This window comes from Moschus berezovskii, chromosome 1 (assembly GCF_049115385.1).
Source record: "Moschus berezovskii isolate FMDL1 chromosome 1, NW_MosBer_1.0, whole genome shotgun sequence".
Classification (NCBI taxonomy): Eukaryota; Metazoa; Chordata; class Mammalia; order Artiodactyla; family Moschidae; genus Moschus; species Moschus berezovskii.
In genome coordinates this window covers 56610810-56627225 of record NC_142460.1, presented here as the reverse complement: position 1 = coordinate 56627225, position 16416 = coordinate 56610810, and the positions used below count along the sequence as shown (strand labels likewise).

Below are 16416 nucleotides of genomic sequence, written 5' to 3'. Positions count from 1 at the left end.
TCCCATCTATTTCCCATGAAGTGATGGGACCAGACTCCATGATCTTCGTTTTCTGAATGTTGTGCTTCAAACCAATCTTTTCACTCTCCTCTTTCACTTTTCCAAAACCAGGGGCCAAAAGAAGATGTGTTGCCTGCAGGGCCCAAGGAGGAGGCAGGGAGAGTGACGGGAACAGCTCGTGGTGTCTGTCTGTCCCCAGGTCTACTCCAGGAAGGAGTTGAGGCATGCCCTCTGCCCTGGTCCGGGACTGGGAGTTTATGCTCTGGTCAACGGAAGATGGTGGCTCGACAGAAAAAAGCCATCTGGTTACCTACACAGAGCTGGTCCCCTGGTGGCCTCAGGTGGGTTTTGCCGTAGAAGGAATCAGGGGTGAAAGTGCCAAAAATCAAAGGTGTAGAGGAAAAAAGTAAACAGTTTCCTCCATCCCCCTAAAAAAATGAATTATTGAAATGCACACACATTCTTCTCTCAAACGTAGAAAAGCCTCACTCTGGATGTGCTTAGGAGAAAATCGCCGTCAAAAAACTTTGTCTCTATGATAACATTTCCAGTTAGCACGCTGGCTGGCATCATCCGGGACTCGGGTGTGGCCTCTATCAGGGACTGCCAGGTGTTTGTTGAGTTAGGAATCACAAAGCCAAACTCGAAGAACCATTCTTCCAAACATTGCCCTTTGAAGTAGACTTTTTGTTCCAGGAGGAATCTTTCCATTTGCTCTGCTGAAGAGAAGTTCAGTTCTTGAGATGCTGCCTTGCATTTGAGGATTTTCTTGGGAACACGGGCTTCGTGCTCCACCCCAGGGACTGACAGGTCTTTTGTTCCTTGCCAGAGTATCTTCCCTGTCTCAGCATCCCGAAGGTTCATCCAATTTAGTTTGAAGCCCCTCAGGATCTCCCTGGCACGCTCGTCCTTAGCTGACATGATGCGGCACCCGCTGCCTGGGCTCACTCACACTGGCCTAGCAGAGCTCGCAGATGGTGCCCAGGAACTGAGGACAGAGCCGCAGCGGCCAGACCCAGACCGGCCTCTCCCTCCCCTCAGCTCCGCTCCTGATCCCTTCTCCTTCCTCTGATCCCTTCTTCCTTCCTTTTCCTATTTGGAACCAGTCGGTTGTTCCATGTATAGTTCTGACTGTTGCTTCCTGACCTGCATACAGGTTTCTCAAGAGGCAGGTCAGGTGGTCTGGTATTCCCATCTCTTTCAGAATTTTCCACAGTTTATTGTGATCCACACAGTCAAAGGCTTTGGCATAGTCAGTAAAGCAGAAATAGATGTTTTTCTGGAACTCTCTTGCTTTTTCGATGATCCAGTCGATGTTGGCAATTTGATCTCTGGTTCCTCTGCCTTTTTAAAAACCAGCTAGAACATCTGAAAATTCACGGTTCACGTATGGCATATTAAAACTCTCAAATTTTACTTTACATTAAATGCTACATCACTGTGAATGCCTGTATTTAATAGTAAAAGCAATGTAACCCCTATGAATGCACCTCTCAATGCTTAAATTGTTATGCTATTTTAAATCACTTGGGTATATAGTCTGCTGAAGCAGTAGTAAAAGTAGGTAGGTACAGTAGCTGCCTAATGTTCAAATAGTGAATTCTTCAGTGCTTGGGGAAATTAGTTAATTAGAAAAAAATGTGCTTTTGCATAAATATTTGTGTAAGTGCGAATTTACATATCTGATATTATTCATAGTAAATAGTTTGGAATATTTATATCATTTTCTTATACAGCAACAGAAGTAAAAAAACATATTTTTAGGCATGTTTAAAAGAAATGGCAAAGCATTTCTGGCTGAGAATATCTGAATTTAAGAATCTATTTTAGTGTATAGATATTGTACATAAAACCACGGATATGTAAGATGGCCTCTCTTAAGTACTTACTAAAAAACTTACCAGTCTATAAACAGTTCTTTCATTGACCAGAGCTTGTCTACCTCCCGAGACATATGTCAAATTCATATCCTTAAGACACCTACCCCAAATCCCATGAAAATAGTGTATGACCAATAAAATAAGTATGAAACAAATTATAGAACAATTCAATTATTATTTCTACATACCAAACAAAAGTATTACAATAATTTTTCTTTTTTCAATAAATCAACTCCCTCTCTAGCTCCATAAAATTTTAATTCACACTGGGACATGTGGACACCTGTTTATTTACAAAGCCTTCAGTCATGGAGACATAGATTTAAAGAGTTGAGACAAGAATAAAATAAACTGGATGGTATCCTTTTAAATCCAACTGTGACTTTCATCTTTGTCACAAAATAAGCACAACATTTGGCAAGATTGGAAGCTTCATCCCCAGGCAGGTCCAAGTTGGCACAGAATCACCTTGACAGGTTCCCAGATCAGCAAGAACTCTCTGCTCTGAAAGGCTCTTTTTGCTAAATTTAACTTTCCCTGTGTAAAATGAATAAGATGCTCCTGAGGAGAAGAAAGAGCTTCAAGATCAAGGAGTGGAGGCATTGGGCTAAGTCAGCTCATCCAGGTGTAGAGGATAAACACGTAGGCTCACGACAACCTGCACAAGAGAAATGCAGAGTGCATACAAACTAAGATATTCCTGTGGATTGGAGAAGATAAATGATTCATTCTGTTTTGTTTCCCCCTGTGGAATCACATCATTTTCATTTTCTTTGGAGGCAGCTGGGCTCAACAGTAAGAGTAGGAAAGACGATAATTATGTTGTGTCTCGACGTTAGCACTTCTGAGTCTGAAGGCTATTTTCAATGTTAGGTTTTATGATTGGAAAAGACTCCAACTTTCTTCTGCTTAAATTAAACCCAAAGAAATACCTATAAAAAAAAAAAAAAGTTACAATGCTGGCAAGCTGTGACACTAGCAGGCTGAGTCATGAACACAGTATGAACTTTGAAGTCAAGGATTTTTTGGTCTTTATTTAGGTTCACAATTTGCACAGAGGGCTGTATCTTTTCCCATGTCACACAAAGTATGTTGGCAAAACCTTGATGAGATGTAGCCATAGCATAAGTGTGGTTATTTTAGGAATCATTTTGGTTCATGTCACTGTAGAGTCAACTAAGTTGTCAAGCAGCATGAGAAAGTTACTTAAACTTAAACGTGCCTTACTAAATTAAATACTGATGAAAAAAGTGTTCGTAATCTCCTGCCTCTGGATATGCATTTGCTGAATTCCAGCTTTATTTACTTAAATTCTCGTCCCTTTAGATATCAGAAAGAAAGGTTTATTATCCTTCTAGAGACAGAATTCTGTGCCACATGATGTAACTCGTTCTCTTTTATCTGGACAAGTACAGTTCATTATATGTGCCTAGTTTGAATATCTTTAATTAGTCTGCATTGATGGAACTTTTCCCAGGCTTCATTCCCATATCTATAAAATACTGTTTTGCTAAGTTGAAAATGCTGCAAGTAGCATTCTACAGTGAAAGTCTTATGTGCTTTACCAGCTGGCATTTTTCTCTTGTTCATTTTATTCTTCAGATTGCAATAGTTGGAGAACCTTAGGAAGCATCTGTTCTAAGCTGTTCATTTTACAATTGAGGGAATTAAACCTCCAAGATGCAGAGAAAGTTATCCATACACAGCTAATCAGTAAAATTAAATCAGAAAGCAGGGCTACTGGCTTCTAGGGCTTTTTTCTCTGATAAACCTGCTCCCTGGAAGCTCCCAGGATTTTTTTTTTTTTTCTATATTCTACATCAAAAACTGGAGTCTCATCCTATTTACCATCTCTCGACCATGCATGAAACCTCTGCTAAAAAGATAAAGTGCTAAAGAATGATAGATACCTACTATTGCTCTCCCCAGTGACTTTCTTAAAGTCACTTGAACGTTGAATGTTTAGATTTTTACATTTTTTCACATTTTTATATTTTTCATCTAAGAAGTTTATTCCAAACAAATAACAATAGGATATAAAGAAACATGAATGTCCCAATATTGTTTTTAAAGAAGTATTTTATTCATCTTAAAATGTATTTTTTCATTTTGTGGGAAAAATTTAGATACCAAAAATTCATTTTAAAATTAAGAAAAAATCTGTTGAAATTACATAATATAAAATATATTCTGTCAGAAGTTTCCATTCTGTGAGGATATAGCTTTCCCAAAAGACTGGAAGTTCCCTTTAGACCAGAAAATCATCTAATAAGTTATTATCTCAGCTTTTAAGAAAGTGAAAGTCACTCAGTCGTGTCCAACTCTTTACGACCCCATAGACTATACAATCCATGGGATTCTCCAGGACAGAATACTGGAATGAATAGCCGTTCCCTTCTCCAGGGGATCTTCCTACTCCAAGGATCGAACCCAGGTCTCCTGCATTGCAGGTGGCAGCTGAGCCACCTGAGAAACCCTTTGTTTTAAGAAAAAACCTCATATCCAAATTTTCCTGCAGTATGAAATTCTAACTTTCTTGTTCTCCATATTGCAAAATCATTCAATAGTAAGAGCCTCTGAACTTTGGATGGTGAAGCTCCCAAAAGTTTGAAAATACAAATGAATTGTAGGATCCAAGAAGCATCATTTTTACTTTACATGTACTAATCAGCACAAATTTTCAAAGGACTCTTGAATTTAATCAAGGATGGGCATAGATGGTACTTATACCCTGGGAAAAATTGAATTGAACCAATGATAGGATACAGAATTGGATATTTTATGGATCTTAGGTCATGTGAATGATTTACATGTAAAGTATTTCAGGGCATGAAGGAGTTTCTTTTTACCCTGGAAAACATATTATTTTGACATGTGTATGTCAAAATCAAGGATTTGAGAGCCAATAAATCTGAGTTTTAATCATTACTTTTGGTATTTATTAAGAGTAAGGTTTTGAGAAAGTTAATTTATCTCACCAATTTTAAAGCTCCTTCTCTGACAGAAAAAGGCATAATAAGTTAGTTACTAGTGGTTGTGAGCAGTAATGTAACACATGCTAACTGCTTTTCCTAGTACCTATTTTATAAAATGCAATTAAAGAAATTAGCTGGCTGTTATTCTGCTTATGTGAAAATCCATTTGTATCAAATTAAAGAATTGTGCTTGGGTGCTTAGCACAATTGCTAAGCACAATTCTTTTGGCTTAACTCTACAAATTTAAACTTCCAGGCTCTAGTCTCCTAATGCATGTAAATTGGGGGTATCTAATTCCAATACTTTGGCCACCTGATGAAAAGAACTGACTCATTAGAAAAGACCCTGATGCTGGGAAAGATTGAAGGCAGGAAAAGGGGACGACAGAGGATGAGATGGCTGGATGGTATTACCGATTCTATGGACATGAATTTGAGGAAGCTCCAGGAGTTGGTGATGGACAGGGAACCCTGGCGTGCTGTGGTCCATGGGGTCACAAAGAGTCGGACAGGACTGAGCGACTGAACTGAACTGAACTGAATTCTAATACGTCTTCTTCCACCTTTTCTTCTATGTGCCCTAGTCTTCAAAACTGGTCCCCAGTTTAAATGTAAGATACTTTCCTTTTCAATCTTGCCCTCGTAATCAGGGATTTGCATGGATTATAATCAGGAATTTTCAGAATGCTTGGTCATTCCATCATACTTGCTCTGAAGATCAATTTTGCAACATCTTCCTAAGACCAACTCAATAGACAAGGCTAGATGTCACTTTCAGGCCCACAAACAATAGACCCAGTGATTAACAACAAACTGTTTAAGGACAAATCACCAACACATGTAATAAAAAAAATCAGTTTTACTGGAGGTATTATGCCCACATTCCAGGCCAGTACTATCCAATCAATAGATGAGGGAACTGTCCTTTCCTTTGCTGTTCAATATGATAGCTTTTACTCCTAAGCATTTGGCTATAAAACTTGACTACTACATACTATTACACACAGAAAGTAGGTATTGCAACTGAAGATTTGATGGTATTAATTTTATTAATGTTCAAATTTAGATAGACATTTGTGGCTAATATTCACTGCACTGAACATCATGGTTCTACTCTACATTTTTATAATAGAAATAATGTTTTTCTAAAGCTTTAAAAGAATTTTATTATTTAAAGTATTATACTCTGTGTTCCTGAGATAAGAATTAAAACAAAATTCAATATAAAATCTAAAAGTAAAATTAAAAATATCATTTTATGTTTTTATAATTCATATATCTTTATTCTTTTTCTACACTTCTCTCTCTCTGAAAATAATATTGCCTATTCTCTCTTGCTTTTTCTTCTCCTCCATTTCCTGTCCAGGAGGCTACTTTCTGTAGCAGTGAAGGAAGTAAGATACTCTAATTCAGGCATTTCAAGTAGCATCTGTAAGAATAAAAGTACATAATAATCAAAGCCACATTAATTATGTAGTCCCTGAGCCAAATTAAATGAAAAATCGTCTTACGTGTAAAGGGTCAGAGCTAATAAACTGAACATAATCTCCTGTGTTCTATCCCTAAAGAAAATTAAATTTTAATGACCCTGAGAGCTCATTGTTCAGAAATGTCACTCTAACTAATCTTGTAAATGACAGTTAAACTCCGGAATTGCGTTAAAAGTTAAACATCCTCTGCAAATTGCTACTTAAGTCCAAGATATACTAGTTGCTTCAGGCAAGCTCTTAGGAAAATCAGAATATTGACAGGTTATACCTAGATGCAAGAAGAAGACTAGAGATCTGCAAAATCATTCACTGCTGAATGACTTATTGAGGCACATCCTTGCAAAACATTACCCTAAAATGTATTTTAGACACTTCAGTATTTATATTGTCAGCCTCAAGTCATGTGTTTCAGGCAACACCCTTCTCACTGGGGAGAACTGTATTAAAAGACTTCAGGGACTGGTTCAGAGATAGACTTATAGAGCTCTCATTTTCTTTGTGGCCATGGGAGAGCATGTGAATTGAAAGACGGGGACAGAGAGCGAGAGAAAGAATCACCATCAGATGATCATTGGGACTCAGCTTCTAGAAGGTTCCTAAACTTTCCCAGCCTAGACACTGCTGGGGGTGGGGGGAGGGTCTGTTTCCTGTCTACACTTCAGCATACTAGAGAGCTCCGCATTTTTCAAGTTGAGGGTAAAAAGAAATATCCCTGGGATTATTTATTGCTGTTTTACAACAACTCTTGGTGGACTAACTTGGGTAAAGTCTTTTTTTTTCTGATTTTGTCAGCTTATGTGTTTGAGAGAAGGAGAACAGAGGTGAGATGGTATATTATCACTGAAGTTTACAAGGAGAATGAATGGAAAAGAAGAAAAGTAACTGGTCAATTAAAAAAAATAAACATTTATGGCAAGAATATATAAAAGAGACTGAGATGGCAACAAATCCAATAGTGATGAAGACTGTGTGAATATAGATTGACACATAGCTAAGTGTAAAATTTTATAAATTTATAAATTAAAAATGAAGAAAAATGAGGAAAATAATTTGAAAATGTTATTATTAAAATGGACACTGCTTTGCCTTGGAATTGGTGACTGTTTCAGTTAAGTGATAATAAGGAAAACTATTTTTTAAATATAAAGACTATACTCATATACTGAATTGTATTTAACAGATGACTGGAGGCATTGAAGTTGGAAGAATGAAAACTTTGTAGGGCAAGATAAGAGAAAGGTCCTGTCGGAGACCTTTAGTGATCAACTGTCAGCAGCAGCAGGTAAGATACACTGGGCATGAGGTCCAGCATTGACTGCAATTTTAGATCACCTTTTATCTGAGATAAAAACTTGCTAAAAAAAGAACTCAGAAACAAAACAATGAATTGGATTGTCTTAAACAATTAGGACATCTAAAACTAAGTATTAAATGACTACACAAATAAAATAGGAGCATTATAAGATCTTCAACTAAATGCATATATTGTTTGACCGTGCTATGTGCTGGGCTGTTATTTCAGTTGTGTCCAACTCTGTGCAACCCTGTGGACTGCAGCCTTCCAGGCTCCTCTGTCTGTAGGATTCTCCAGGCAAGAATATTGGAGTAGGTTGCCACACCCGTCTCCAGGGGATCTTCCCGACCCAGGGATCAAACCTGCAGCTCCTCCGCCTCCTGCATTGCAGACAGATTCTTTACCACTGAGCCACCAGGGAAGCCCCATGTTGTTTGACTAAGACTATATTATTCCACAGCAAACCTTATATCTGGTAGAAAAGAATTTATAAAACTTTAATTATAGCTATAATGGAATTTCTTTTAATGTATTTCTAAAAGAGTTGATTTTTTTTTCTAAATTCTACCTTTTTTTTCAGTTTGAATATAGAGGAAATCTTTACCCTCTGCATCCAGAACACTGTAATGTTTGATCAAAGTATACTTATAGAAATTATTTTACATATACTTTCAAGTGATAAGAAAGAACACTGCCACTGCTAAGTCACTTCAGTCATGTCCGACTGTGTGACCCCATAGACAGAAGCCCACCAGGCTCCCCCGTCCCTGGGATTCTCCAGGCAAGAACACTGGAGTGGGTTGCCATTTCCTTCTCCAATGTGTGAAAGTGAAAAGTGAAAGTGAAGTCACTCAGTCGTGTCCGACCCTTAGCAACCCCACGGACTGCAGCCTACCAGGCTCCTCCGTCCATGGGATTTTCCAGGCAAGAGTACTGGAGTGGCTTGCCATTGCCTTCTCCGAGAAAGAACACTAAGTTTCTTCAAATTGAAAAGCATTTAAAGAGGGGACATTTTCATTGTAATTTCATATGAATCCTTTTTTAAGTAAGACTATAACCATATTCTTTTCAGTAATTTTTACTTGAGATTGGAGTTGGGATAAAAATGGGCAAATAATACTCACTCTTTTTATTTAAGAGAGAAAAACCTGCTTTTCAAAGCATAGTGATCAGAACACTGAGTTCTGTATTGGGTTCATTATAGGCTTCAGTGGGTTCAAACTCTGGTTCTTCCAGGAAGTCATCTGGGGCTCTTAGGCAGGGTACTCAGTCCCATTGTACCACTGATAATGCATTTTCAGATGGTGATAATAATAGCACCCATCTTCTAAAATTGCAAAGAACATTAAATCAGTTAATATTTCTAAAGTTCTTAGTTCCTGACATATCTGCAATGTTAATATTTTGTTGTTTTTGTTTAACTCACCTGTTTCTTTTTGATTCTTTTATTTTAATGAGATATTTAACTAGCCAAGCTGTCTGGCTAAGGAAGCTCACTTGAATTTCACTTTTATAATATGCAGCTCCCTAGCTGTACCCCAGAAGTCACACAGGGGAAAATAATTTAATTCAATTAACCAAAGTAGAAAACAAGGTATACTATATGCTTGTAAGCCTGATAGCCCCTTAAGTCTTGAGCCTCCTAAAGTAGCCTACCCTGTATGGGACTCGAATACTTAGCTGTTTCCTTTTTCCTCTTTAAAACCACTGATATTTGTAGTATGAGAGTCACTGCTGATCAGCAGCCTAAATGCAATGAATGTCCATAATGCTACATCCTGCTAATAATGAACTTCTTTATCCAGGTCCTTAAAAGTATTCAATTTTGTTTTAATAGCTTCCTGAAATAGATGTTATCAGTAGAATAAAAAAATATATTTGAAACTGGAATATTTACTATAAAGTCAGAATTAGATTTGATGTGATGCTTTTGTCAAACTAAATAGTGTTTCTGTTGCAACTTCTTTACCTCAATTTTTTTGCAATGAAGCAATGATCAACTGAGCACAATGTAAAATTAAATAATTCTGCTTTTTGAAAGTCCTAGATGACATATTTTATTTGCTCATGTAGTTTTCTTGTTTTGATATAAGCAATTATAACTAAGATCTAAAGTCACTTATCTGACAAATCAAGGTGCACAGTGAAGACACAATTCTGAATATCAAGACATATTCTTCTTTCTGAGCAGCACTAGATTTAGAGAATATTTTTTCTTCTTCAAAGTAATACTTGGGTGCCCAAATTATTAAAGTTTTCTTTCAGGCCTGAAGAAGCAACATTGTTTAGTAAATGAATGGGAAAACATTTCTTTTATGGTCCAATCAATGCTTCATCCTAAATTCATTCATTTTTCAGGAAGTTTATTGTCCATCCTTATTCCCTCTCATTAAGAGTAATAGATTTAACAATGCCCATCTGTGAAAACAGTCTTCAGTTTTAAACCCTTCTCAAGCCATTAACCATTATAATCTATCAGTAATTCTTTTTCATAAAATTTCAAAAATAAGTTCTCTGATATTTATTTTCTTCAACTTCATTTTCTTCAGGATCCTCTGCTTGTATAATATAAAGTATGAATGTAAAGAAAGGAGGAGGTAAATCCTTTATAGAGAGTGGATAACATGAAAGAATGATGTCTATAAAACTGAGAATGTCAATTAAAAAAATAAAGAGAAAAAAAGCAGAACAAAAAGAATAGATGAGAAACAATTTCAAATTAACATGACAAATTTAAGGAAGTAATAATTCAATAGTAGTTGAATCCAGGGTCACAAACATTGTGTCCAGTGCTTACTTTTAATCTCTGAGCCATATATTTCTCTGTGATACTTTGATTCCTGGGCCACCTTGAAAACCTGTCCCATTAGATTGTCCTTTCAGGTTTGATATATTTATTCTTCCATTGATCTTGTGGCTGAGTCCCTTTCTAGGAATTGTGCTCAGCTAAGGAGACCCACCTTTCCAAGGCCACAGTTTCTCTCCAGAAGCGTCGTCAATCCAGTGACTGCTCAACAGAGAGTATAAAGACCCTGCCTCCTTGCCGCAGGTGGCCATTTCTGAAGAGCCATCGAGCTCCAGAACTCTGGAGAATCAGTTGCAGGCCTTGTGATTCATCGCAGCTCAGGCCTCCTTCCACCTAATTCTAATCCCTTTACTTCCTGCTATGGTCTGAATGTTTGCATCTCCCCAAATACACGTGCCAAAATCCTAACTCCCAAGATGATGATACTAGGAAATAAGGTTATGGGGGTAATTAGGTCATGAGAGTGTGTATTAAGTCTCTTCAGTTAAGTCTGACTCTTCATGACCTATAGATCATAGAGCGCCAGGCTCCCCTGTCCGTGGGATTCTCCAGGCAAGAATACAGGAGTGGGTTGCCATGCCTTCATCCTGGGGATCTTCCTCACCCGGGGATGGAACCCGCATCTCTTGTGTCTACTGCATTGGCAGGTAGGTTCTTTACCCCTAGGGCCCCCTGGGAAGCCCCATGAGGGTGGAGCCCTTATAAATGAGATTAGAGTCCTTATGAAAGAGACCAGAGAAACCTCTCTTACTGTCTTCCACCATGTGAGAACACAGCAAAAACACACGGTTTTCTATGAACCAGGAAATTGACTCTCAGCAGACATCACATTGCAAGCATTTTGATCTTGGACTTCCTGAGCTCCAGAAGTGTGAGAAATAAATTTCTGTTATTAATAAGCCACCCAGTGTATGATCTTATTGGTATAGCAGCCTGCGCAAACTAAGACACTCTTTTCTTCATTGATCCTGAGGATACTCCCTAATAAACTTTCTAAACACATACTCTGCTTAAAGTCTATTCCTGGGTCCCCAACATGGGAGTATATTCTATCTTGTTAGCTTCAACTTCAGCAGAATAACAGCTTTCCATTCATATCACTTCAAACAAAGCCCAGGAACTGATGCCCATTATCTTGACTTGGGCCACTGTGAAAGCCCATTGTGAAACCAGTCATTTTGGACAGCAAAGTGACAGGTAGGGCCAACAAAGCACGTGTTGTCTTTTAGAGCTGTTGGGGGATAGGGGACAATTAGACAACACCATCCAATGGGCATAACTGGGAGTGAAGTAACCATGACTCTCTGGAAAAAAGCCGAAGTGAGTTATGAGAAGATGAAATGGGTGGTACAGAAGAAAAAGTAACATTTATACCATGCTAAAGAGGAGTTACGCAATTTGTTTTAATTTCCATTTAAATGTGCTTTGTTATTTTACTCTTTGTTATTTTACTTTTGACATGAGTTTGAGTGAGCTCCGAGAGTTAGTGATGGACAGGGAGGCCTGGCGTGCTGTGATTCATTGGGTCGTGGAGAGTCGGACACGACTGAGCGACTGAACTGAACTGACTGATTTTACTTTTTGTTATTTTACTTTAAAATTAGATAAAAATAAAGTTAAGAGTTAACATTTATTGAGTTTTAACCAAGCTCTGGTTACTGTGTTAGGTATTTAATTTTATTAACACATTAACATGTTTTGCTTTAACAGTGATTCTATGATCCTGGAACTAAAATTCCCACTCACAGTTAAGTAAACTGAGGGTCAGTGAAGTTAAGTTAACTGCCAACATTACAGAATTGATATTTAATATTTTTTCATTATTCTCTCTTAATCTCCATGATAGTTCCATAACAAAAGTAAATTTCTTCATAAACAAACATGGGTTGCTGTGGTGGATTGAATTAACTCTTGCTGAATATTCAGGTCCTTTTGTTTGATAGCTTCTTAGATAAGTTGTATATGTTTGCATCCCACCGAACTCAATAGTGTTCTTTCCCAAAGAGATTTGAGTGTCACTTTTAGGAAGGGGCTCTGAGATCAAGCACATGACTTGCTAAAAAGTTTGTTTTTGCCAGAATACTACCAATATCCTAGACAGAGATGTTCTAACAGTCTGTATTCCAGAATGAAGGCAACATATAGTTAAGGCCAGAAATAGATAATTGATATTATCAGGAAACAAACTTATTCATACATTGTGATATCACAAAGTTAGTAAAAAATATTGTGCATTTTTTTGGAGACTCCCCTGCAGAACTACTTGGTAAACTTCTGGCAACAAGTGGTAACTGGTCAGATATTGGGAAACATGACCACAAACAGGAAAATGTCACAACATTTCAAAGAGTAAATTCATATAACTCAGTCAGTTCAGTCACTCAGTTGTGTCTGACTCCTTGCAACCCCATGGACTGCAGCACACCAGGCCTCCCTGTCCATTACCAACTCCCAGAGGTTGCTCAAACTCATGTCCATGAGTCGATAATGCCATTCAACCCTCTCATCCTCTGTCGTCCCCTTCTCCTCCTGCCTTCAATCTTTCCCAGCATTGGGGTCTTTTCCAAGGAGTCAGTTCTTAACATCAGGTGGCCAAAGTATTGGAGTTTCAGCCTCAGCATCAGTCCTTCCAATGAACATTCAGGACTGATTTCCTTTAGGATGGATTGGTTGTATCTTCTGGCAGTCCAAGGGACTCTCAAGAGTCTTCTCCAACACCACAGGTCAAAAGCATCAGTTCTTCAGTGCTCAGCTTTCTTTATAGTCCAACTCTCACATCTTATGACTACTGGAAAAACCATAGCTTTGACTAGATGGACCTTTGTTAGCAAAGTAATGTCTCTGCTTTTTAATATGCCATCTATGTTGGTCTTGGCTTTTCTAATTTCATGACTGCAGTCACCATCTGCAATGATTTTGGAGCCCAAGAAATAAAGTCTGTCACTCTGTCACTCATCTATTTGCCATGGGGAAACCGGCATGCCATGATCTTCGTTTTTTGAATGCTGAGTTTTAACCCAGCTTTTTCACTCTCCTTTCACTTTCATCAAGAGGCTCTTTAGTCCTTTTGTGCTTTCTGCCATAAGGATGGTGTCATTTGCATGTCTGAGGTTATTGATATTTCTCCCAGCAATCTTGATTCCAGTTTGTGTTTCATCAAGCCCAGTATTTCACATGATGGACTCAGCATATAAGTTAAATAAGCAGGGTGACAATATACAGCCGTGACCTACTCCTTTCCCAAATTGGGATCTGCCTGTTGTCCCCTGTCCAGCTCTAACTGTTGCTTCTTGACCTGCATACAGATTTCTCAAGAGGCAGGTAAGGTGGTCTGGTATTCCCACTTTTTGAAGAATTTTCCACCGTTTGTGTGATCCACACAGTCAAAGACTTTGGCATAATCAATAAAGCAGAAGTAGATGTTTTTCTGTCATTCTCTTGATATAACTACGTGATGATAAATTTCACATTGATGAAAATGTTTTGTTAACAATGTAAAAAGTAATACATGAGCATGATGAACCAGAATAGACTCTTGAAGGATACGTGGTTCTAAAATAAACTTTTTTCCTTTTTATTCATACTACTAGATTAATCGATCATAGTAACAAAATGTACAACATGCATTTGAATTCTGCATCAAATTTACACAACACATGGACTTCATTTTCCTAACTGCAAATAATTCTAATATCCGTTTTCTTCTTGCTAAAGAGATATAATCCCTGTTACAATAGAGACATCAAATGCTTCCTAATATGACACAGAGTATGAATTTGACTTGAAAACAAGATAGAGACAGAAAAAACATATATGTTTTTAATAGAGTATAGTTAAGCAAATTCATAGATGAAAGAAAATTTATCCCTAAATTATTAAGCTGAGCCTGAATCTTTTCAGTCTGAGAACATGATATGTTTAACCACAGCAGCAAAAATTAGTCCAAATTCCCTTCCAATAATTCTATGGCATGTCCATTACAATTTAGAAATAGAAATTATATATTCTCTACATTGTTGTTGCTGTTCAATCACTAAGTGTTGTCTGACTCTGCCTCTGCATGGACTGACGCACGCCAGGCTTCCCTGTCCTTCATCATTGCCCAGAGTTTGCTCAAACTCATGTTCATTTAGTCCATGATGCCATCGATCTCATCCTCTGCTCTCTCTTCAACTTTTGCCTTCAGTGTTTCCCAACATTGGTTTTTTCCAGTGAGTTGACTCATTGCATTATGTGGCCAATGTATTGGAGCTTCAGCTTTAGCGTCAGTGAATATTCAGGGATGTTTTCCTTTAGAATTGACTGGTTTGATCTCCATGCTGTCCAAGGGACTCTCTCAAGTCTTCTCCAACACCACAGTCTGAAAGCATCAGTTCTTTGGAGCTTAACCTTCTTTATGGTCCAACTCTCACATCTGTATACGAGTACTGGAAAAAACATAGCTTTGACTATATGGACCTTTGTCAGCAAAGTGATGTCTCTGCTTTTTAATACCCTTTCTAGGTTTGGCATAGCTCTTCTTACAAAGGAAAACTATATTGACATAGCTTTCCTTGCAAGTGTCTTTTAATTTCATGGCTGCAGTCACTGGCTGCAGTGATTTTGGAACCCAAGAATATAAAGGTTGCCTTCCACTAATATTGTTTCCACTTTTTTAACTCTGTTAGCCTTTGTCCTGCTTCATTTTATACTTCATGGCCAAACTTGCCTGTTACCGCAGTTACCTCTTGACTTTCTATTTTTGCATTCCAATCCCCTATGATGAAAAGACACCTTTTTTTGGTGTTAGTTCTAGAAGATCTTGTAGGTCTTCATAGAATCATTCAATTTCAGCTGCTTCAGCATTATTGATTGGGGCATAGACTTGGATTACTGTGATGTTGAATGGTTTGCCCTGGAAACCAACAGAGATCATTCTGTTGTTCTTGAGACTGTACCCAAGTACTGCATTTTGGACTCTTTTGTTGACTTATGAGGACTACTCCATTTCTTCCAAGAGATTCTTGCCCACAGTAGTAGATATAATACTCATATGAATTAAATTCACCCATTCTGGTCCAATTTAGTTCAATGATTCCTAAAATGTTCATGTTCACTCTTGCTATCTTCTGCTTGATCACATACAGTTTACCTTGATTCATGGACTTAACATTCCAGGTTCCTATGCAATATTGTTCTTTACAGCATCAGACTTTACTTTCATCACCAGACATATCCACAACTGAGCATTGTTTCTGCTTTGGCCCAGCCTCTTCATTCTTTCTGGTGCTATTTCTCTGCTCTTCCCCAGTAGCATATTGGATACCTTCCCAGCTAAAGGGGCTCATCTTCTTGTGTCATACCTTTCTGCTTTTTCTCTACATGTGTGTGTGTTGGCAGCTGAGTCGTGTCCATCTCTTTGTGACACCATTGGCTATAGTCTGTCAGGCTCCTCTGTCCATGGGATTTCCCAGGCAAGCAGACTGGAGTGGGTTGGTTGCCATTTCCTTCTCCAGGGAATCTTCCTGACCAGGAATAAAACCAGATCTCCCTCATTGCAGGCAGTTTCTTCACCATCTGAGTTGTATATTCTTTACATATATTACCATATTTTATTTCTAGAAAATGCGACTAATCCCTCTCCCAAAATATATAGTATATTTTTATTATGCATACCATAATTAAATCAATTTGCTATTTTATGCTAATCAAGCAGGCTGCATAAATCATTTGTTCTCACCAACAAAGCTGAGAATTTCTGATTCTTTCAAACTTATTCCATTTTAGGTGACAGAAACTGACATACTCTTCAAACAAGCTTCTTTCATAAATATCCTGAGTCTGTCATAATCTGTTATTCTGCTGATATTTCATAAGCAGCTGCTGTCTGAGTTTTCTTCTTCATTTCTGTGGATTCCATCAGATGAGTTATCCTATACCCAGTCAAAACTTCTTTGACAATAACTCTTTAATCTGACCATTTTTCTCCACA

General features: G+C 37.9%; 1 protein-coding gene across 1 annotated transcript; it reads right to left on the bottom strand.

Annotated features, from left to right (window-relative positions):
- Positions 1 to 325: 325 nt before the first annotated feature.
- Positions 326 to 921, bottom strand: LOC129550334 (retinal rod rhodopsin-sensitive cGMP 3',5'-cyclic phosphodiesterase subunit delta). The gene has a single exon (XM_055417907.2). It carries the CDS (start codon positions 919 to 921, stop codon positions 469 to 471), a length of 453 nt encoding a protein of 150 aa, XP_055273882.2. The 3' UTR covers positions 326 to 468.
- Between the last annotated feature and the right edge of the window lie 15495 nt (positions 922 to 16416).